Source organism: Phocoena phocoena, chromosome 11 (assembly GCF_963924675.1).
Source record: "Phocoena phocoena chromosome 11, mPhoPho1.1, whole genome shotgun sequence".
NCBI classification, from domain to species: Eukaryota; Metazoa; Chordata; class Mammalia; order Artiodactyla; family Phocoenidae; genus Phocoena; species Phocoena phocoena.
The window spans coordinates 13958710-13982085 of record NC_089229.1 but is presented as its reverse complement, the minus strand read 5'-3'; the positions used below and the strand labels follow the sequence as shown (position 1 = coordinate 13982085).

General features: G+C 43.4%; 1 protein-coding gene across 3 annotated transcripts in view; it reads right to left on the bottom strand.

Annotated features, from left to right (window-relative positions):
* LARGE1 (LARGE xylosyl- and glucuronyltransferase 1) overlaps nucleotides 1-23376 on the bottom strand; it is a 438487-nt gene that overhangs the window by 76651 nt on the left and 338460 nt on the right. For all 3 annotated transcript variants that reach the window (XM_065886982.1, XM_065886980.1, XM_065886981.1), the window contains exons 7-8: nucleotides 11656-11768; nucleotides 9696-9821 (exon numbers count right to left, since the gene is read on the bottom strand). In XM_065886982.1, coding sequence (XP_065743054.1) covers nucleotides 9696-9821; nucleotides 11656-11768 — 239 coding nt within the window. The remainder of the gene's footprint in view (nucleotides 1-9695; nucleotides 9822-11655; nucleotides 11769-23376) is intronic.

Below are 23376 nucleotides of genomic sequence, written 5' to 3'. Positions count from 1 at the left end.
CATGTTCTTTCAAGGAGAGAACGTTATATTCAGGGTCTCTGTTCTGGAGTTAGCCCTCAAAAACGCACTTAAAGAGGGCTCACACAGGATAATCCTATAGAATCATTATCTCACGTAAAATACTTTCCTGGGAAAATACATTCAGGTGGGAACTCAGCCCCAAGTCAGAAGAAAGAACCTTGGACTAAAGGTAAGACAGACACGAGTTTGAATCTCAGCTCTGTCGTATTGAGCTGTGGGATTTGGGGCAAGTAAGTGACTAATCTGTACGATTCTTAATTTTCTGATTTATAAAACAGACTGAACAGTATTCACCCTGTGAGACTTTTGTCAAGATTAAGTGACACCATACTTGGAACACCATTCCCACCCAACTGATCTGGAATATCCTGGTCCCAAAGGATGAGAAGTGTTTCCTGTCAATCCTAGAAAGGGATCAGTACATTCTGGGCAGCTGTTTCTCTAGCAATGGCGTGGTCCCTGTTGCTTGCCTACCCAGCATCCGGTTTACTCTTTCTAACTTGCATGTGAGTGTCCACTCCCCATTCTCCAGGGCTCTAAGTAGGGGAGGGACGGAGGGAGGACTGGGGAGAGGGCCAGCCTGGGTGGATGTGAGGGCAGAAGATGAGGAAGCAGCAGAATTTGGATATCAAGATTCAGCTCAGACCTCCTATAGAGATCCCTCCAAGATACAGGCTGCGTCACGCTCCCAACTAGACAGGGCTCCTGCAGCCGGCCTCAGCCCCCTTTACTTCCCTGCTTCACAGCACTTAGCAGGCTGCACTGGGATTTTCTGTTTCCTGACTGGTTAATTCTAAATAGTCTGTGACCTTCCCAAGGGCAGGAACCATGGGCTTACTCAGCCCTGGGCTCCAGTAACTCTCACAGACCTGAGGACTGGACCCATTGCTTGCCACTTCCTGGCCATCACCCACTGTTTCTGACCAGGGCTTCCTTCTCTAACAAACAGTCTACTAAAGACTCAAGGGCTAGACACGATTTCCTGGAATCTCTCGCAATCTCCCGGCTCTAAGCCAGCACACAGCTTCTCTGCTGGTCTCCTGAGTCTGCACTCCTGGTGAAGGAATAAAAAGCCGCTCCTTTGGGTCCTTCTCTTTTAATTTAAGACTCAGCCAGGGAAGCCTGAGTCATCAAGGTTTAGGACTGAAGAGAAAAAAATGGAGGTCTTTGAAACATAAAAGACTGAGGTAAGGTCAAGTGCATTTCTATGAAGCACTCAAGGGGCCTGGCTGAGAACCGGGCCAAGAATAATGGCCTCCATTTTATCAAGGATTTTGTAACTGAGGCTGAGAGGTTAAGTGAGTTACCCAAGTCCTTCAGCTGGTAAGAGGTAGAACTGTCAGAATTTACAGGATTGCTTGGCTCCAAAAGCCTAGATACTTCTTCTGCCTCCTCAGTGAAACCACTCCTCCCCTTAGATGTTCTCTTAACCTATACTCAGCACAAAGTTGTCAGCTGACACCCAGGGCAGGCAAGATGCCAAGGCTGGTAAACTCCTCTCTGGCACGAAGTGGGAGCCTGTCTGCAGCTACACCTGAGCCCTATGTTATCAGGAGGGAGCTGTGTTTGTTACCAAATGTGTTTTTATGCCACTTCAAATGTAATTGGAAAGGAAGTTAAACATTCTTTGAATTAGGTGAGAGTTGCTATTTCCACAAAAGGCAAGATAAACGTTCTGGAACAACTCGATAAAAAGAAGTTCCTAAAAAAAAAAAAAAAAATTGGCTGTCGGATTGGGCATGGGTGAGATGACTATATAAGAGTGAGGGAAATGCAAAAGTCCAGGACTGCCCTTCACTTGCTTTATGGGAGTCCTTAAGTTCCTGCTCAACTTGAAAGGACCCCAAGAACCACAGAGGACACAGATGGAGGGTCACTTAAGTGAAGTGACCTTATAGCACAATCAGCCACAAAAAGACCTGTTCCTGGATTTGCCCCAAAGGACAGTCAAGGTTAATAGAGTTTTGTAAGTCTTGCTTAAATTGACGTTTTCTATCAGCTGACCCAGCACAGGTCCCTGTGGCTCCCACAGGTGAGCTTCTTAGATTGGCTACCCTTTGGGGCAACAGAGTGTGAGTTGATGGAGAGCAGAGCTCAGGGTACCCTGGATACTCCCTAGGGAGGGACATGATAACTAGCAAACAGGAGGTTCCTTCATAGATGTTGAACACAATGAAAAAACGTGGGGGAGGAAGAGAAGAAAGAAAATCAAGAAGAAAGAAAACAACAAAGATACACCTTTCCCTGGGATCTGAGGCCCAGGTTGGCCTGGAGAGACCTACAGACATGCTGTGTTCTTGGACCAGCTCTTCATCAATGTCCAGACCCTGATATGACCCAGAGGGTGGTGCTCAGGCCTTCCAGTCTCTCTCCTTCATCCCCTAAGCCTCTCCCCACCTCCAGGGCAGCTCCCCTTTCATATATTGCCTGTATTTTAGGGTTCTGTGTCAGATTTTGTTAGATAAGCTATCAGTGATAAAATGACTTCTTTTTTAGGTTTATCTAAGAAGATATGGATTAAACTTGGTTTAAATCTATCTTCATGGTTTTGTCATTTGATGGAAACTCCTCTATTCACATATAGAAGAGGCTGCCAAAGAGGGTTCACAAATTATTTCATTTGATAGGTTCAAAGTGACAATAATTAAGCAACACTAAGCAATGCCAAAGAGGCACAGCCATCTGCTACACCAGCACCTAAACTCTACGTGAACAACGGCTTTGTCTGGTTAGTTTCCTGTGGCATCACTAGGACCTGTAACAGTACCTGGCATATAGTAATCACTCAATAAATATGGCAGCATGAACACATTGGTATGTATGTGGTGGGCAGATGGGACATACACTTGGAGACCAAGCTTTGTTGGCATCTACAATACATAGAAGTTGAAAGTTTGCAAATGAAGAGTCTCCTCTAATTTACGAAGCTTTTTCTTTTCCTTTTTGTGGCTGCCAATTTAGAGGTGCTCAGAAATCATGCCAAATATACTGGCTTATGACTGGTTTCATTAATGAAACTCATACTAATCCTCCTAAAAACAATCAATTTTATAGGACACTTGCCAAGGTCCCTCCACCCCCAGATTTTTTTTAAAAATTCATTTTATTTGTATTTATTTTTGGCTGTGTTGGGTCTTCGTTGCTGTGTGTGGGCTTTCTCTGGTTGCGGAGAGTGGGGGCTACTCTTCGTTGCAGTGCTCAGGCTTCTCATTGTGGTGGCTTCTCTTGTTGAGAAGTACAGGCTCTAGGCGCGCGGGCTACAGTAGTTGTGGCTCGCGGGCTCTAGAGCGCAAGCTCAGTAGTTGTGGCGCACAGGCTTAGCTGCTCCGCGGCATGTGGGGTCTACCTGGACCAGGGTTCAAACTCGTGTCCCCTGCACTGGCAGGCGGATTCTCAGCCACTGCGCCAGCAGGGAAGCCCCAGATTTTTTTTATTGTGGTAAAATATACATACAATTTACCATTTCAACCATTTTTAAGTGTATGGTTCAGCGCCCTTAAGTACATTCACATTGTTGTACAACTATCACCGCTATCCATCTCCAGAACTTTTTCATCATCCCATACTCAAACTCTGTACCCATTAACTCCATATTCTCCCCTCACCCCAGCTCCTAGTAACCTTTATTCTACTTCCTGTGTCTATGAATTTGAGTATTTTAGTTATCTCATATAAGTGGAGTCACACAATATTTGTCCTTTTGTGTTTGGAGTATTTCACTTAGCATGTCTTCAAAGGTCATCCACGTTGTAAGCTGTCAGAATTTCCTTCCTTTTTCAATAAGGCCTGCCAAGGTTTTAAGTTGCACTGATTTTTGTGGAAGTTTATTGCTTTTCTTTTTGATATGAAAATAAGACTTGAGGGATTCCCTGGTGGCGCAGTGGTTGAGAGTCTGCCTGCCAATGCAGGGGACGTGGGTTCGTGCCCCGGTCCGGGAAGATCCCACATGCCGCGGAGCGGCTGGGCCCGTGAGCCATGGCCGCTGAGCCTGCGCGTCCGGAGCCTGTGCTCCGCAACGGGAGAGGCCACAACATTGAGAGGCCCGCGTACTGCAAAAAAAGAAAAAAAAAAAGAAAAAAAAAAAAAGACTTGAGCTTTTAAGTCTACTGTGCCACTGCCTAGTCAAACAATGCCATTTGTTATGAGGACACATGGCCTGACGTCAATCTGTCACCATTTGCCCTCTGGTAGCTGGTGGAGTGCTTTCTGCAGGAAGTCATACACGTCTCAATTTTTGATCAGTTACATACAAGCCCTAGATTGTAAAATAGGTGTTACTTCAAGTTTACAATATGGTGCCAAAGTGTTTTCCCGATTTGGTTGTATACATTTACAAACTCCCATCAACACTACAGGAGAGTTCCTACTGTTAAAGGAGACTTCATTAGTACCACTTTTTCAATTATTTGTGGTCTTAATTTTCACTTCCCTGATTGACAAAGAGGTTGTACATCTTTTCAAGTGTTTATTGGCCATTTTCCTTGCAATTCTGTGAAATGAATTCATATTTTACACATTTCTCTTCAAATTTTTTGTATACTTTGTTTACTAGTTCTTAGTTGTATATGTTGAAACTTTTTTTCTCTTCTCTTTTTGATGCCACTTTGATGGATTTATTAATTTCAAGGTGGTTGAATTCACTGACCCTTTCATTTATGATATATGCTTTTGGTGTTTTCCTTATTCTAAGGTCATAGGCTAATTTCCTAATTTTTAAAAAATCAACATTTAATTTGGCCTTTCACTTTGAAGTCTCTAATCCATCGGAGTAAGTTTTGTATATGGTGTGAGACAGGGACCCATTTTCAGTTTTTCCTGATTATCATACATAATCAGGTGTCTCAACACCATTTACAGAAAATTACATCCTTTCTCCAATGGCCAGCAATGCCACCTTGTCATGTATCAAATTTCCATAAATGTGTGGGTGTTCGTGGGCACCCTGTTTTCTTTTAATTATTTAGCAGAACCCTAAGCAAAGGCTCAGCAAAAGTCTGCTGTAGGTTTTCAGTAGATTCTGTTCATAAGAGGTTTTGTCACAAATGAATATTTAGTTTTATCAAATAATTTTCCTGCATCTATTTAGATAATCAGATGGTATTTCTCCTTTAATCTATTAAGATGCTAAATGACACTTGTGGATTTTTTTCAATGTCAGATCACTCTTGTAATTCCTGGAATAAACCAACTTGGCCATGATGTATGATCTATTTTATACATGGCTGGATTCAGTCTGCTAATATTTTGCTTAAGATTTTCACATCAGTATTCCTGAATGAGATAGGCCTGTAATTTTCCTTTCTTGTAATCTCCTTGTCTGGTTTTGGTATCAAGGATATCCTGGCCTCACTGAATGAGTTAAAAAGTGTTCCTCTTTTCCTATTCCTTGGAAAAGTTGACTAAAAACTGGAAATGCCTTTTGATTAAAAAAAAAAAATTGGTAGAACATCTTCTCACTATCTATCCAGGGGTACAATTTTCTTTGTAAGAAAGTTTAATGACTAGAAAATAATCCAGACTTTATATTTTTTTAAGTCAGTTTCAATAAACTATACATTTCTAGGAATATGTTCCTTTCACAGTTTTCAAATTTATTGACATAATTTTGTTCACAGTATTCTCTTATTATCTCCTATAACTCTGCTTTATCTCCTAGAGAGAAAGTTCCACATGTGAGAGGCTTTTGTTTGCTTTAATCTTTGTTGTATTCCTAGAACTCGGAAGAATCACTGGGCTCAAAAACATTAAGAGATTGAGTAAACGAATCTGCATTTATATCTTCTTGGTGAATTTTTTGTTTTTAAGTTGTGACCATCTCTGTACCTACCAATGCTTTGTCTGATATCAAGATAGTCACCCAGTTTTATCTGGGATGATATCTGCCTGATATTCTTTTCCCATAATTTTACTGTCAACCTTTCTGGGTAGTTTTGTATCAGGCGTGTCTCTTATCAATAGCATATGTTGAATACTGCTTCCTAGTCAATCTGACAACCTGTCTTCTCACTGGCAAAATCAGTTTATCTGATTATTGATATATCTGGACTTATTTATATCATTTTGATTTCTTGTTCTCTATTCCCCCCTACTTTTTCTATGCTCTTATTTATTTTTCTTTTCTTGCGTCTAATTCTTCTTTTAAGCGATTGAGGTATTTTGGTTGGTTTTTTTGGTTTTTCTTATTCCATTCCATCCCACCCATTTTTTCCAATTCTTTTAGAGCCTAACCTTGAAATGTTAGCGTGCATACCTAGCTTAGCAGCTAAAGTTAATATCGCATCCCCCTCCTCAACAAAGCAACGACCTCAAAGAGTACTTTAATTCTCATCACTTCCCTCCTGACTTACATGATGTCACTGCCTGATAACTTAGGTATAATGTTTTTAAACAAACAAATTACATTATTATTACTACTACTGCTATCATGTAGAAACTGTTCAGAGTTTCAATACATTTCTAATTTGTTTGTTCAACATTCCTTTTTGAATCTGAAATCATCTTCCAAAGGGTTCCAAAGTACATTTTCCTTTGGACGTTTCTTTGCGTAAGTATTTTGGTGGTAAATTCTCTTTGTTTTTACTCATCTCGATATTCCTCTCTCATGTGTGAAAGATTGTTTTGCTAGGTACACAGTGTGTTGTTACTGTCTCTCAGCACATTGAAGATATTCTTTCTACTCTTTTCTGGCTTCTGCCATTGGAACTCTCATCACACATGTGGAATTTCTTTGTAGAGAATCTGTCTTTTCTCTTTGGCTATTTTTAAAATCAATTTTCTTTAGGGTGCTGCAATTTCACTACTGTGAGTCTAAATATGGCTTTCTCTTTACACTGCTTGGTAAACACAATCCTTCTTGTATCTATGGATACCTTTTAACAGTTCTGAAAAATTCCCATTCACCACCCCAGCCAATGATGCCTCACTTCCAATTTTCTCTTTATCTCCTTCTGATAATCTAATTAGACATATCCCAGTACCTTAACTTCCCTTTATTTTTCTACCTCTTTTTTTCAGTGTGCGTGTTTTGGGTAATTTCCTTAGATATCTCTTCCTGTTCACTAAGTCTCTCTTCAGCTGGGTCTAATCTACTGCTTAACACATTTATTTAATTTATAATTTCAATAATTATATTTTTCACTTCTACAAGTCCTAGTTGATCTAAATAGGCCTATTCATCTTTGAGAATCTCTTGTTCCTCTAACCTACTTTCAATAGTCTTTTTTTATTTTTTATACAATACAAATGCTTGTATTATGTTTCATGCCTGATGAGTCTAATACTTGTAGTCTTTGAGGTTTAATTCTATGGTCAGTTTCTGCCCTCTCTCATGGTAGCTTACTTCCTTCTGTGTTCAGTGATAACTGACTGAGAACTCATTTTTCTAGAAACTCCACCTGAAGGATTCTGAAGTCTTGTTTTTGAGAGTATTCTTCAAGATCAGATTTCTGTTTGTTTCTCCCAGGGGTCTGGAAATTTTTCATTTTTTTCTTTGTATTTCTGCCCTACACATATAATTTTAGCTCCCCAAATAATATGAGCGCAGGCTTGAAATTAGGAATTCTCAGGGGAAACATTTCTCCCTTATTCCACCAAAAGCAAAGAATGAAACAGGCAACAATCTCTACTGTTTCCTCCTACACTATGGGTTTTTAAACTGTTTATCTACTGAGGATGTCACTCTTCATGGATCCTGACTTTATGCCAGGGTCTTCTAGTTGGGCCCAAGTTCCCACACATAGCATTTCAACAGAATGGCTATACGTATGGGTTGCCTGATTTTGATTTAGACCTATTATCCAAGTGCAACCCATGGTAGCATTCCCTTGTTTGAACAATAATTATACAGCTACCTACATTTATACAAGGCTCCCAGACGCCAAGGATAAGCAAATACCCAGCAAATGTCAGATGCAGCTGCTTTTTGCTTATCATTCTGGAGTCACACTTTATTACTGTTTTCTGGCCTCTGTTTATTACTTCATCTAATTTATGAACTGATCAGCTATGCTTTCAAAACATTAAAAAAATTTTATGCAGCATTTTTAGGTGTTCTTTATAGGGTTGGTTTTATTTTCCTCCCCTCTGAACTTTTAGTTTATGATATTCTTGGAAATATTCCTGTGCATTTCATCTATTTTCCTTATGTCTAACAAATACATGACATATTGAAGGAATATCATAAATGCCGATTTAAAGAATGAATAATGCAGGTACTCCTGTTTTAAATATTTTGCAATGAACTTCAAGTGCGTTAAAAAACAGTTCTTTATTTTTGACTCTGTGATTTCACTCCTGAGAAGGTGTGAACTTTGAGCTGTTCAATATTTATCTTTGTGAAAGTCTGAAAACAGCTAAGGTAACCAGAACGGCTAAGCAATGGAAGAATACAAAATTCCATGTAAACTGTGACTATAAATAAGACATAATATGTACATAATGCGGATATGGACCAGAAACCAATAAGAGAAGCCTGACTTGTTCGAAAAGCAAGGTTTGGGTCCCTTTTTCCTTTTTATAACTTGCAATTATTGTTACCACATCGTCACCTGGGCATAAATTTTAAACGAAACAAACACTCTATGGATGCATGTATCTAGTTCTTCTGTTACAGCCAGAGGGCAAACACACTTGGTGCCAGACAGGCCTGGGTTCAAATCATTAATCTGTCATTTAATAGCTGAGGTCAGTTCTTCATTCTTTCAACCCTTCACGACTATAGGTAGGGAATTCTGACACACCCCTTAACTCTGGGCTCAGCCACACAGTTACTTTGGCACATAGGATGTCAGCAAAAAGGACTTGGGTTTCCTGGTGTGCCCTAGGGCTTCCTTTTCCACCTCTGCTTTGCCATGAGAACAAGCTAGACTGGCCTGCTGACAGGACACAGGAGACACTGGAGGAGAACCAAGTTGCCCTAGCCACAGCCACCCCATCTGAAGCTGACCACAGACATTTGGCTAAGCCAGTGAATATCAGACAACCATCCAGTCAACCTGTGGACTCATCAGCTAAATACATGGTTGATGATTTAAACCCCTATTAGAATAGTTTGTTACACAGCATTATCTGTGGCAGTAGGTAATTGATACACACACCCCTTCTTCTTTGTCTATCTCCTGTCAGGCCTTACCACTGTGTTTGGTACTTAGAGACCAATGATAAAGGCTTTTCTGTCACTATCCTTTCTCCTTGCTGGCATCTCACCTCATCCACAACTATCATAGCATCTGTCATCTTTTTTTACATTTATTTCCTTACATGTTTCTCTGCTCCTCTCTGCCAAGAATGATTTGAAAGTAGAAAAGAAGTTATTCATATCCATATCTACAGCACCTGGCACAAAGGAGGCCCTCAATAAATGTTTTCATTTGAATTAAATGACTGGATTTGGGGAGCCACCACGAACCAAAACAGCCAGCAGCAGGTAGCAGGAAGAGTAACCACACACGCTGGTTCTTGTGCTGGGAGGCCTGATGCTTTCCAGAAAGCCAAAACAGGGCGGGGTGGGGGGGAACAAAACAAAGCATAAGAGCCCATTCTTTCTGCTCTTCTGCACCCTTCTCTCTGTCTCTCACCACACTGCACACAAAGCTCCGAGCCAATCATCCCCCTGAAGGGCGCTGCCCCATCCAGCTTCCCTCTGCCACTGCCCACTAGGGCCTTCCTTACCCTACCTTTAGATCAGACACGTCTCTGTAGCACTGCTCAGAGCGGGTGTGGTCTGACAGCTGCACGTTCCAGAAGCAGGGGAGCTGATACACGAGGAAGGGGTTTTGTTTGATGACAGCGTTGAAAATATCCTAGGGGATAAAAGCCAGAGATACAGTCAAAACAGTCAGATGGACTCAGCTTGTGATGCCGGCTCTTGAGGCACCGCATGTCCTGTGCAATACCTCTTGAGCCTCCGGCTCGGAGCACAGGCTCACTTGCACTGCAGGGCATTTCCCTTGCCTTTTATCTCTAGAAACCAAGCAGTCATGTTTGGATAGAGAGGGCGGAATGCCTCACACTGACTTGAAGCTCACGGGTCCTGCTGGTCTCAGTGAGCACCATCCAGCAAAGGGGGCAGACACGGAGCGTCTTTTCCACCCGAGCCAGCATAAAATAAATGAAGTCACTTTTCCGCCCCTCTTCTCGCCTCACCGAGGAACCCTGTTGTCATCCATCCTGAGCCTCCTGGAGAGGAAACTGCGTGACGACAGGTTGCTCTCCTTATTGAGGGGTGGAGACAAATTATATATCCTGCTTCAGCAGCATTCCCTGGGGCGCTGGGCAGACTCGATGATGGATGCAACCTGGGATTCCTGCGGGCCAGGGTGCCTGTGCCCGTGCTCCGCATTTCCAAGTCCAACTCTGACTTTTCTAGGGAGGCTTTACTTCTTGCCGGCTCTTCTCCAAGCTCTTGCACCAGCCGGGCCACACATATTAACTAGCTGCTGACAGGTGGTGTCGGGAGGTGAATTATGGGCCTTCGCAGAAGGCGATGGCTGAATAAACTATCCTCATTGGACATGGACAGGCAATTGCTAGCTTTTGGGGACACACTCAAGTCATTATGACCTGACTTGAAATATGATGATGGAGGACAATTTTCCCCTCAGGTTTCAAACAGCTACCTGGGTAATTTTTAACTCCTTCATTATACCATATCTCACGTTTGAAAAAGGAAATTAGTTTCTGGCTGCTCGGGAAATACAGAATAACAACAATGCTAAAAAAAAATAGTAAACTAACACCACAGAGTTTCTTGTTTCCTCCACATTAGAAAACTTTGCAAAAATTCAACAAATCAGACAACTGAATGTTGAACAAAAACAGGGAGAGTGAGCTTGCTTTTTGGTTAAACAGGAAAGGATAAAATGCAGAGAACTCAGAGAAATCGTCTTTACATTTCAAGATGGCCATTTATACCATGGGAAACTCATAATCTAGATGTGTGACCCTGGTAGATTCAAGGTCAAAGGCTCAGGCCTCTGTATTTCTTAGCCAACATGAGAAATGGGGTTTTAATGAATTTATGTTAATAGTTTGGTGGAGTTCATGGGCTTTTTCAGATTGCCTGTATTAAAAGCTGGTTTCACCAGCCAAGGAGGTTTGTCCCTTCTATTTAAATGCATTTCCCTTGAGGATGGGGTCATAGTATAGGATCTAAGCAAAAGGCTTTGCTTCAAAAGTTAGATTCTATTTGCCAGAAAGGAAAATGGAATCTTGTCTGGGAAATATGCCTTGGTATTCTGGAGTCTCAGGGGGCAGGCACTAGATATTCTACACCAAGATGAAGACTGTGACCTCCTAACACACCAAATTATCATTTACTTATGACTTTTCTTCAATAAACTATGAGCTCTCTGAGGCCAAGGACTGTGTCCTTCATTTATCTCTGTAATCCTATTTCTGAACATATTCCCTGGCACGTGCAGTGTGCAGGGCAAGTCTGCTGAACACGCACACGAACGAACAAGGGAATCAACTAAGGGGAGCGCTGTCGTCTCAGGCTGGCAAGTACAAGGCAGATCTATCCAAGTAAGCGGTCATACAGATCTGGAAAAATAGCGCAGACTCAGCCACTTGCAAGTTTGAGACACAGCAGCAGGGTGCTCAGGAATAACCGTACCTTCTAAGCTGCCTACTTACCTGATCAGCTAAGGACGTGGAGAGCATGCCCATCAACTCCCTCTCTGCAGTCAGCCTCCACATCTGCTCCCACTTCATCTTCCGCAGCTTATCCAGAAGCAGCAGGATCACCCCTAGACAACAGTATAGGATGGAAGAGAGGGAAAAAAACAACAGTAAGAGAGACAGCCAGGCACGCCTGTCTATGTGTTTTGGAGATGAACACATCTGGATTCACCCCAGGCTCTGCCGGGTACTCAGGATGAGACGTTAAACAATCTCTCTGAAATATCCTCATTGTATGGAGAACATTAACACAGACCTCAGAAGCCGTCCCAAGGACTAAGTGAGATGGGCAAAGGAGCCCAGCACTCCCTGGAGATGGACGCTGTTGATGGCTGCCCAACAACGTGAGTGCGCCAAACGCCACTGAACTGTAACTTAAACATGGTTAAAACGGCATTTTTATGCTTATTTTACCACCAAAAAAAAAAAAAGAAGAAGCCTAGCACTGCACCTGACACCTAGTACATCACCTGTAAGCACAGATTCTCTCTTATGTTCTTCTCCAGATATATGACAACCTACGCAGGGTTAGCTGATGGATGGTGTTTATACAACATATGCCATTTATCTTTATAGAAACAAAGCAGATCCTCTCTGACTTTATTCTGGGTATGTCTTTGCCAATTTGCTTTATACCTACTGATAAGCCATATGAGCTCGTTGCAGTATTCCTGGTTTCAACAGACTTCTTTGGTCCAACAGAATCAACACAGATGGAAACTATGGTGAAGGCTGTGCTGATGCTGGGTGTTCAAGATGGGGCTCCAAGAGCCTTTGGGTTCGTAAGATACTAATAGTCAGAGGCTGCTTCCTCCTCCTTTCCACCTTCTTTTTTTGCGGTTAGTTTTCATGGGGAGGGACCTGAATGAAGGGGGGGATTGTTTAGGAAGGGAAATTGCCATTGTATACACCTTTGTATTTTTTAAAATGTTAAAAACAACTAAATGTATTATTCAGGTAAAAATACATTAGTAAAAGTCTAAAAAGAAAAATACATTTTGGCTTAGCTGAATGGCTTAGGAGCAAATGTCTACCACCAGGTCGGTGAGAGCGTGCAGAGACAGTACAGAGCACAGAACACGAACAGCCAGCAGAATGTCCCTGCAGGCCACTGCAGTTACTTTGGTGGATGGAATTGTGGCCGTGATGGCCTCCCCAATCAATACTCCTCAGGAAGCTTAGCTCAGCAGAACAGTCTGTGGAGAAAACTCCAGGCAGCTGAAAAATGATCTTAGTTGATACCTAGTGCATTTTCTAAGATTGCTGGAAAGAAACTGATTCCCCAAATCACACATAAATGTCAACACTGAGACTTTTTTCTACTTATTCCAGTGGCACATACTTGGAGAAAAAGTATATTCACTATTCTTTAAAAAAAAAAAAAAATTTATTTATTTCTGGCTGTGGTGGCTCTTCGTTACCGCGAGCGGGCTTCTCATTGTGGTGGCTTCTCTTGCTGCGGAGCACGGGCTCTAGAGCGCAGGCTCAGTAGTTGTGGCTTGCGGGCTCTAGAGCGCAGGCTTAGTAGTTGTGGCGCACGGGCTTAGTTGCTCTGCAGCATGTGGGATCTTCCTGGACCAAGGCTCGAACCTGTGTCCCCTTCATTGGCGGGCAGATTCTTAACCACTGCACCCACCAGGGAAGCCCAAAAGTATATTCACTATTTAGTGAAAGGTGTTTGTTCAGGTAGAGAGTTGAAATCAAATATATATGGTTATGGGAAGAATAGGATAATACACAGAGATCTGAGCTTGTAAGTCAGAAGGGCAAATCATATTTATTGCATATCTCCCTTGTGCTTTGTTAGGCTTTTTGCACATCGATAAGGTAAATATTGTCATCCTTATTTTGCAAGTGGGGAAACTGAGGGGGGCGGGTGGGTCAGACACTTGAACAGTTCACAGTACAAGAGCAGCTCTACGAGATCCAAACTCAGATCTGCCTGACTCCAAAGCTGGTGCTTCTTCAGCTATACCACACAGACCAGAGCCCCAGCAATGCCTCTGGGGAGTTCTGTGACTCAGGCCAAGGCCTTCTCCTTTTCTGACTTTTGGTTTCTACCTGGGTAAAAGGAGGAAAATGCTACTTGCCTTGCAAACTCAGAAAACTGCCACGCCCCCTGGTGGTAGGCTGGTAAATGTTTAACCACCAGCTAGCTCTTCAGGGGAAAAACACCCCAAACCTTGATTTGTAGCGACTGCTGATTGCCACGGTGTAAATACTCTCATTGTGGCCGATTTCCAGCTACTGATGTGATGTCATCAAACAAGCAGTTGGGAAGGACTGAGCACAATTGGCCCTCCTGAGCTAGGGGGAGTTAGGTCCAGCACACCACTGAAAGTGTTCCCCAAACACGGGAGGAATTTTAGAAATAGCAAAATTCACCACAAGGGTATTATTTGATTGCTTCTTTGGGGGAGAAAGGAAAGAAAAATTGACAGCGTTACAAAACAAGAGAATATAGTGACGGATCCAAGAAAAGAGATTCCAGTCACACATATGAAAGAGAATTCCACTAAATCTTATTGCAGAAACTAATGCTAATTAGATTTAGAATTAGGGCTAGATGCTCCAATATATAGAAAAAATGAGGAATGCAGAAACTATAAACAATGACGAAAGATACTTATGCACATTTTGAAGCCTCTGGAGGCATCAATGGTAGATCTATCAGTCTCTGGAGACTGAGCTGAGAATTGATGCTTTTAAATGGTGTTAAGACTTAGCAAGTCCTAAGTGGCAGATGTGACTCCATATAGTTTGCCAGGCTAGTTGAAAAGAGGTGGGGGGATGGTCCAGAACAGAAGACTAAAGGCAGAAATGTAGGGTCCTTCTCCCAGTTACCCAACCTTCTCCTTTGTGTGATTTTAATTTAACTTTTAGAAGCATGAACTATTTCAAACTAACAGAAAAGTACCAAAACTAATATGACAAATACCTACCACCCCGATTTAATAAATGTTAATATACTGCCACATTTGCTGCTCATAATAAAATGTCACAGGTAAATGAGAAACTCCACCATCTCGCTGTAGCCCTCCCTCTCCCAAGGGTAACCAGTATCCTGGAGTGACTGGGTTTCATTTCCCTGCATGTTTTTTCAATTTGTATTCTCTATGCATATATTAATAAACAATATATGGCATTTTCAGTATGTTTCCCAGTGCGTATTTTCTACTCTAACTTACCTTTTCACTCAATGTTATGGCTTTTAAGAGTTAACCATGTTACGGTTTCAGCATCTAGGTTATTCATTGTAATCACTTTATTCATTCCTTGTATAGCTGCCCCACAGTTTACTTGTGCATTCCGCTGCTGAAGGACATTTTGGCTGTTTCCCATGTTTCTGTTCTTATAAACAATGCTGCAATAAACATCCTAATCCCAATTCATTGGGCACACTTCCGAGCGCTCAGCTGGGGTGCAGCCTCCCATGTTGTACAAGGATTGCTGTGTTGATGGTGCTATTTGTCTTGAAACATCTTGAATTGCCTCATCTTCCTTTTCTCTTACAAATTAGGCCATCACACAGACTCATGGAGTCTACATTTAAAGTGCCTTTCACAGCTCTTCTTTTACTCACTCAGTCAACAGTTATTTGTTGAGCACCTACTATGTGCAACCTAACTGAAATTTGTTTTTTAAAAAAACTGATGGGGGTAACATTGATTTATAACACTATATAAAATTTCATGTGTACAACATTATACGCACATAGATACAGAGAATAGAGTCGTGGTTATCAGAGGGGAAGGTGGAGAGGGTGAAATGGATAAAAGGGGTCAACTGTAGGGTGATGGACGGAAACTAAACTTTTGGTGGTGAGCACACTGCAGCGCATACAGATGTTGACATACAATGTACACACAATTCATTTTAGAGGCACCTTTTGAGTAACTCCTACAGTTCTATTCACTGGGTTAACTGGGGACTTAGCAGTTTGCAAAACATAGTCCTTGTTCTTGGGGAGCAAGGCCTAACAGGGAAGGGAGATGGGTAACCAAGAAAATGGAAAACAGTGACAGGAGATGTGTGAAGAACCGTGGGGAGCCGGGGACAGGGGAACTGATTGTGATCTGGGTGTGGAGGGACCATTAGGGAAAAGCTTCCTGAAATAACTGATGTCGAAACTGAAATCTAAAAGAGGCAGAGGGGCTTCCCTGGTGGCGCAGTGGTTGAGAGTCTGCCTGCCAATGCAGGGGACACGGGTTCGTGCCCCGGAGCGGCTGGGCCCGTGAGCCATGGCCGCTGAGCCTGCGCGTCCGGAGCCTGTGCTCCGCAGCAGGAGAGGCCACAGCAGTGAGAGGCCCGCGTACCACAAGAAAAGAAAAGAAAAGAAAATAATAATAAATAAAAGAGGCAGAGGATCACCTGCTGAAGGTCAGGCCCGACAGACTTCTCCCTTCAGGGCTGTGAATGCCAACCAGGCAGCAGATCTTTTCTACCACATTTGAATAGCAGACCTTAAAAGGTAATGACCCATTTCCCTCTCTTCTCTCAAAAAAGACAATTAAAAAGAGGCTGCATAAAGTTGTCTAGCATGGGTGAAAACATTTGTCTTTGCTCATAAATCTACAATTAACCACAGGTTATTTGTGTAATAAATATCCCCGTATCCTCATACTGATGCAGTAGAATGAATTCCAGCAACACAGGCATTTTTGTAGCTATCACAGAAGGGAGCTGTATGTAACATGAAAACTGTGCTGGAGTTGGAAACGTAAGTCCTGGGTTTGAGGCCTGATATGATCACTTATTGCAATATCTCCTTAAAAAAGTCACTGGGATCCTGAGCCCCAGTTCCTTATTTGTAATAAGGGGACAATCCCACATTAGCTCCAAGATGATTATAAGGGCTTAAAAAGTATATCTTTAAAAGCATCTGGTATATGCCATGATTTATTATTTCCTATCTTGAAGTAAAGATTCTATGACATCAAAAAAAAAAAAACCAAAAACGTACTGGGCTTCCCTGGTGGCGCAGTGGTTGAGAGTCTGCCTGCCGATGCAGGGGACACGGGTTCGTGCCCCCGTCAGGGAAGATCCCACATGCCACGGAGCGCTGGGCCCGTGAGCCACGGCCATTGAGCCTGTGCTCCGCAACGGAGGGGCCACAACAGTGAGAGGCCCGCGTACAGCAAAAAAAAAAAAAAAAAAAGTACTGAGTACAGTAGGAACAGTACTCAATATTGCTGACTTGAGAAATATTCATTGAGAATAAATGTCCATACCCAAAACTCCTCTATGAGCCTGAACTCACTGGTCTCTCTAAAAATCTCCTTGTGCGCGTAGAATGCACTGGACACTTAAAAGTTGTGACATATTGCCAGGTCCATATTGCTTCTTAGTCTTCTGTCAATAGTCACTTAGGGTGTCACCACCAGCATGACTAAGATGTCCCTCCGGGTTATTGCAAGTGGCCACTAAGGGATACAACCCACAGGAAGAAAAGAAATTGATGGAAAGAAAATCCATCCCAAGAACAATCACGTGAGTAAATTACGTTCTCAGGCAGCTAAGGAGTCTGTTGAACCTGTCAAATAGAATCACACGAATATGTACTTACAACAGAATCCGCCTGTTTCTTCAAAGGTTGGGAGTTTGTACCCAGATTGTACAAGAGCTACAAAACAACGTTTCCAGGGAAACATAACTCTAACTACTTATTGACCTAACTCCTACGGTGCTGGGGAGATACCCTAATTAATGACTGTGAAGGCCTTTGGAAATATGAAGTGGTACTTAAAAGTCTGTAAATAACAGTTACAGAAACTATACATTTCTTCATTAAGGTACCTAATTATCACGCATGAAACTTGCTTGATTCCCACTCGAATTAATACACACCATGTGCACACAGGCAATGTGGGAACAAGCTTTTTAAGCGAATCCTAGTTAAAGTGATGAAAATGGCTCCTTCTGAAATTGGACCCTTTCAAGCTGAAACAACACAGCTTTGGCTTTGGAATAAGTGCCCCCAGACAGACGTTGACACGGCTTCCCTGCTGTCAGGGGGACAGGGGTGCCGAAAAGCTTGACTCTGGCCTTTGCTGCTGCGCGATCTGCCCTTTCCATACTTGCCGCTGGGGTCTGGGAGCATGGCGCGAGCCCTTCGCCCTGGAGGCCAGCACTCTGCACAGAGGCAGCATGCCTTGAATTTGAAAGGCGCTCCCAACGGAGCTGGCTGGGATGCGTGGGGCTCACACAGCCTTACCTTCTCCTGCTGTGCTGGGTGGGAGCTTAAGAGACCCAACACTAAATAAATAAATGAATAAATAAATTAAAACTCAAAGGCTTCTCCTGTGAACATCTGGTCCAGAGGAAGGGCGTTGTTTCATCTGTGGATCAGAGGACAATGTTTTTTTTCCCCAAACTGAATATGGAGTAACATCTCGGTAGCCAATATGGCAGGGAAAGGAAGCTGGATGTGGATGTGGAGAGAGAAAAATAATGCTTTTTTAAAAAAATGAGCCAGATATTGATTTTTACCAATGCGACTGTAAAAGGGAGAACAGACTAAAAATGGTGACAATGCTGATGACTGTCACCTACTATTTATTAAGCAACTGCTGTATCCTGAAGACAAGGTGCCTAACCTAGATGACCTCTGACTCGTACGACAAGCCTGCTAGGTCGATGGAATTATCCCCATTTTTGAGATGAAGAAACTAAGGCTCGCACTTAGCTAGTGAGTGGCAAAATTAGTCTCACTCTCAGACCTGTGGTCGTTCAGCCACGCCATGCTGCCTCCTGGTGTGCGTGTGTGTCTGTGTACACGCCCATAGTAAATATGGCGAGACTTTGCTGAATCGGTGGCCTAAAACAAAAAGCAAGTCAGGGAGCTCCTGGAGGAACAGTAATGTGAATGTTTGGGGAACTCTGTGAAGACCACAGGGCAGAACCAGACTACATGTGTCAGAACCTGGGAGAGAGCAAGCATACAAGGCCAGGAGAGGCAGGGTGGCCCTGTGTGACTGAAGCTGCTCACACAGGAGGGTTCTAACCAGGTATACGGGACCATGGGGTACAGTCAAGAAACATTTAAATCAGCACACCGTTCCAGAGCTAACTTATATCAACTCTCCCTCCCACATGGCACAGAAATCCTCTTCTTTCTGCATCTGAGTCCACAACCTCGCGGCCTGTGTTGGACCACCTCTTGCAGGCCAGGGGAACGCCTTAAAACCCTTTCAGCGAATGGACAACCTTAAGCTCATGTTATGAAAACCTGCTGTTTAAGAGGAGGTTCTACCATTGTCTTCTTTCTTTCTTTCTTTCCACGGAGCCAGTTTTCATCCTTCAGCCAAGCTAAAGAATACGGCTAGAACTGACCTGGTCAATTCTGATCACGCGCTTCCTTAATTCAGAAGAAGAAACTGAGGTCCAAAGTGGCTCCCTGATGTCTTCAGACCAGTTCAGAGCAGGTTTCAGATTAAACCTTTTATTCCTCAAGGCAGTGTTTTCCATGGCCTTCTGCAGGATGCTAATAGGTGTTGTGGGAAGCAGGTAGTTAGCTGTGTTAAATAAGTTTGGTAGATAGTGGGTTAAATAAAGTTAAACAGTGTTGGTTTTAGCAGTGTGCACATGGCGAATCTCAGAGGTGGTTACCACATCCAACACCTTCTAGACTTATTTACCAGGACCTCTTCCCCGCGCCCCTGCTCTCCCCCAGGAAGCTGGTAGAATATTGCTTTTCCCTTCACTTCCACCTGCATTTTCTCAGCTCTCCACCTGCACTGTAAGGGCTGATACACGAAAATGAAGATTTATTCTTTGGTCCTTTAGCATTTCTTGTGGCTTCATTGGCTTGAACCAGAGAAACAAAACTTTAAGTGGGCACTGAGTGGTTGGCTACACAGGAGGCTCTGGGGAAGATGCCGGCCCTCATCGTGGAAATGTTTATGACAATGACCCACATAATTTCGACTTTCCTCTCTTCTGCTTTGAAGCACTAGAGTTCTCTTCTCATGCATGATGACCCAATACAAGGTGAGTTTATTAAAATTCACCTACTTTAAAATCCCCTGATTTTACCCAGGACTCACTTTTGATCATAAAGAGCGAAAGTAGAACCTTTTAATTTATAAGTGTTTTTTTTTTCTCAAAAGCTCTTTATCAGAGAGAGAAGATGGAAATCCTTCCACCGGAAGCCTTCCCTGACTTTGCTGGGATTTCTGAAAGTGTGGATGGAGGTAGTATAAAGGGCTGCTCAGACCTTATAAAAGGCTGGTCACTCACTCACTCATTAATTCATTCAATACACGTCCATCAAGCGACTTCTACATGTCAGGCACTAGGTACACAGAAATGGAAAACACAGTGGTCCCTGCTCTGAAGCATCTGGAGGTGCTGTGGGCACTGAGATAGAGAGGTGTGTTCTGGACAAGCAAGGTTGGTTCCTTTAAAAGGAGGTGGGTTCAGATCTCATGTCATGGGGAGCGGTCCTTTAAGAGAACAGAATTGTACCATATCTCTCCCTCTCACTGAACAGAACTGTGATAGGACTGAGAACATAAAGGCTTTGGTGGCTGGCAAATGCTTTTTAGCCAAGATTTTTATAAGTAAACTTTTTACTGAAGCATAATATACATTCAGAAAAGTACACAGATCCTAAGTACACAACGTGATGAACTTTCACAAAGTGAAATCGCCATTGTAATTAGAACCTGGACCAAGAGACAGAACATCACGAACAGACCAGAATCCCCCTCATATGCACACATACACCCACTGTCCTGCCATTATCCTGACTTCTTACACCACAGTTCAGTGTTATCAGGTTCTGAATTATATATAAATCAAATCATACAGTATTCACCCTTCTTATGACTGGCCTTTCGGCTCAGTGTTATTTCTGGGAAGCCCCTGTGCATTACTGCACGCTGCTGTAGTCCGTTCCTTTAATTCTGTATCATTACCTACACGATGAATATATCTCACCCTAGTTATCCAGTACCTTGCTGACGGACACGTGGGATGCTTCCAGCTTTGAAAGCCGTTGTAAACATTCTTGAACACGCCTTTTGGCGTCATTTGTAGGCATTTCTGTTGAGTGCAAACCTACTGTAGTTAAGGTAGTTATTAAAGACTCTCCAGCCTGTCTCTTTCAGTTTGAAGAAAGTATTTTATGGATCTGTGTAGGGGAAAAATATAGAGTGTCCAAGGTGTTGATCTTAAAACGACCACTGAACAAAAGGGAGCATGTTTTGATGCTCAGAAAAGCCAGAGGTAGATGCAAGAGCCGAGCACAGCGCCACAGAGCTTGCCTGGGGGCCCACAGCCCCACGCGCTTTCTATCAGGTACTGAAAAATAACTACTCCCTGAACAGAAGTCCGATCTGCTGCCTGGCTTGTTGGAACGGAGATTTTAATTTTTAACAAATCATGAGCCTTCATCTCCCTACCGGCCTGGCTAGATGCTTCACTGCACAGGGTGATGTTTCATTTGCTCACCAAGAAGGGAGAGACGGCTCGGATAGCCAGCCGGGCAGTGCGGACCAGGTGCACGTGCGCTAGAGCCTGACTGAGCGCCGAGCTAATGGACTGTGGAAGGGCAAGGAGCATTCCTGCCGTTTCCAACTTAAACAAAGTGAACCCACACGGAAGGGCACGCTACGTATCTTTTCATCATTCAATCGTTCACGTACACGAGGAACAAGCAGGTGCTGAAAGAACAGGAGGTACGCAGGGGAGGTAGGCAGAGCTCACGGCCATCACAGACGGAACTGCCTGGGATCCCTGGTGGCAGATTCCCCGTCGGAAGCATCGCGACAGACTGGAGGGTGGGAGGAAGGAGGGTGCCGTCCTCCCTGCGCACTCTCGACTCTGTGCAGTGTTTCCAGCGGGGCCTGTCTCCCCTCCGCTGCAGCTTCCTCTGGGCACGACTCTAGTTCTCACTGGTGTCTGGCAGCATCACTTCTTCTTTGTATCTTACTATGGGCTGAACTGTGCGCCCCTCTCCCCCAATTCATATGTTGGAGTCCTAACCCCCACCCAGGACCTCAGGATGTGACTATATTTGGAGGTAGGGTCTTTAAAGAGGTGTTAACTTAAAATGAGGTCATTGGAGGTTCCTAATCGAGTAGGACCAGCATCCTTATAAGAAGGGGAAACCTGGGCAGACAGGTACAGAGGGACGGCCATGTGCAAACACAGGGACGAGACAGCCATCTCACGAGGAAAGGCCAGAGGCCTCAGAAGGAACCAACCCTTGATCTTGGACTTTCAGCCTCCAAAATGGTAAGAAGATAAATTCCTGCCGTCTCAGCCACCCAGTTCGTGGTCCTTAGCTATGGCGGCCTTAGGAAACTAACACGTATCTCTTGGCCCAGAGCTGGTAACAGCTGCCGCTTCTGCTGGTCTCTGGTGCCTCAGCCTCCTTGCCGACACCTTCAGGGCTCTCTGTCCATCCCATAAACAGTCCCTTCATTAAAATACCTTGAATTACCTGATAAGATGATGGGGTCCTGACTAGTGACATGTATGTTATTTCGTTTAATCCCGACTGCCTCTGTGAAATTGGGATGGTTACGCTTCTTTTACACGTAAGGAAACTGAGGTTGTACAGTTCATGAGCGGCAGAGTTGAGGTCTCCATCGAGGTCTTTCTGACTCCAATGGCAGTGTGGCTGATCCTGCAGGCTTGCAGCAGGCTGAAAGAAGGGGCTGTCTCTCTGAATCAGAGGCCCATGCAGTAGGAAGGACCCCTGGACATCATCTAGGGCAATCTCTTCATCTTCCATAAATGCGGAGACCAGGACTCAGAGAAGTGAGCTGAAGGTCCTAAGGTCGGGATGCTTATGCAAATGGCAGAATAAGGACTTGAACGTAAGTGTCTGGACTCCAGCTTTGATACTTTTTGTTGCTCCCTTAACTAGCTTGAGAATGATAGCAAGAAGAGAGTCACTTCCCAAGTCCCATATTTGGATTACATGGGGATCTGACCACAGAGATTAAAGGTCCCAGCATCAATCCACATGTCAGCTCCATGCTTACTAGCTGCATGACCTTGGTTAAGTGATCTAATTACTGCTCTACGGTTCAGTGTACTCTTCTGTAAAATAGGTATAAATAATAACTCATAGGACTGTGATAAGGATTAAAAAAGATAAAGTAGACCACTCAGCACAGTGACTAACACGAAGGCTAGTTTCAATTAAATAAGTGCTACTGTTATTACCTGGGGCAGATTTTTTTAAAACCCAAACTAAGCTCCTATTCACCTGTAGGCACTGAATCCACCACTCATAAGCTGACCAAAAATAAATGATGACACTGACAGCTAACAAAGCTGGCAGCAGCCCACTACTAGGTACCTGCCAGGCCCCAGGCAGGGGCCCTAGGTACTGTGTTAGGGATGCCCATCACCTCTATTCCTTAAAACATCCCAGAAATACTAAGTAACTAAGAAGCTAATAAGTAAGAAGCCAAACACAGTTTCATCCGGCTCCCAAGCCCATGCATTTTCTATACCGTTGTTGATAGGATGAAGTAGGACGTGACTAGTACAGGTAATCAGATGCACAAAAGCACTACGTAACCCAGTCTACGACTGCGACGTCAAGATGCAGTGAGTATAGATACGTACAGGTGGCCCTGTATCTCACGTCCTCTGTACCCACAGTTTCCAACACCATCTATAGCACACAGTTACTGAAGTGAATTCTTTCCTGGGAGT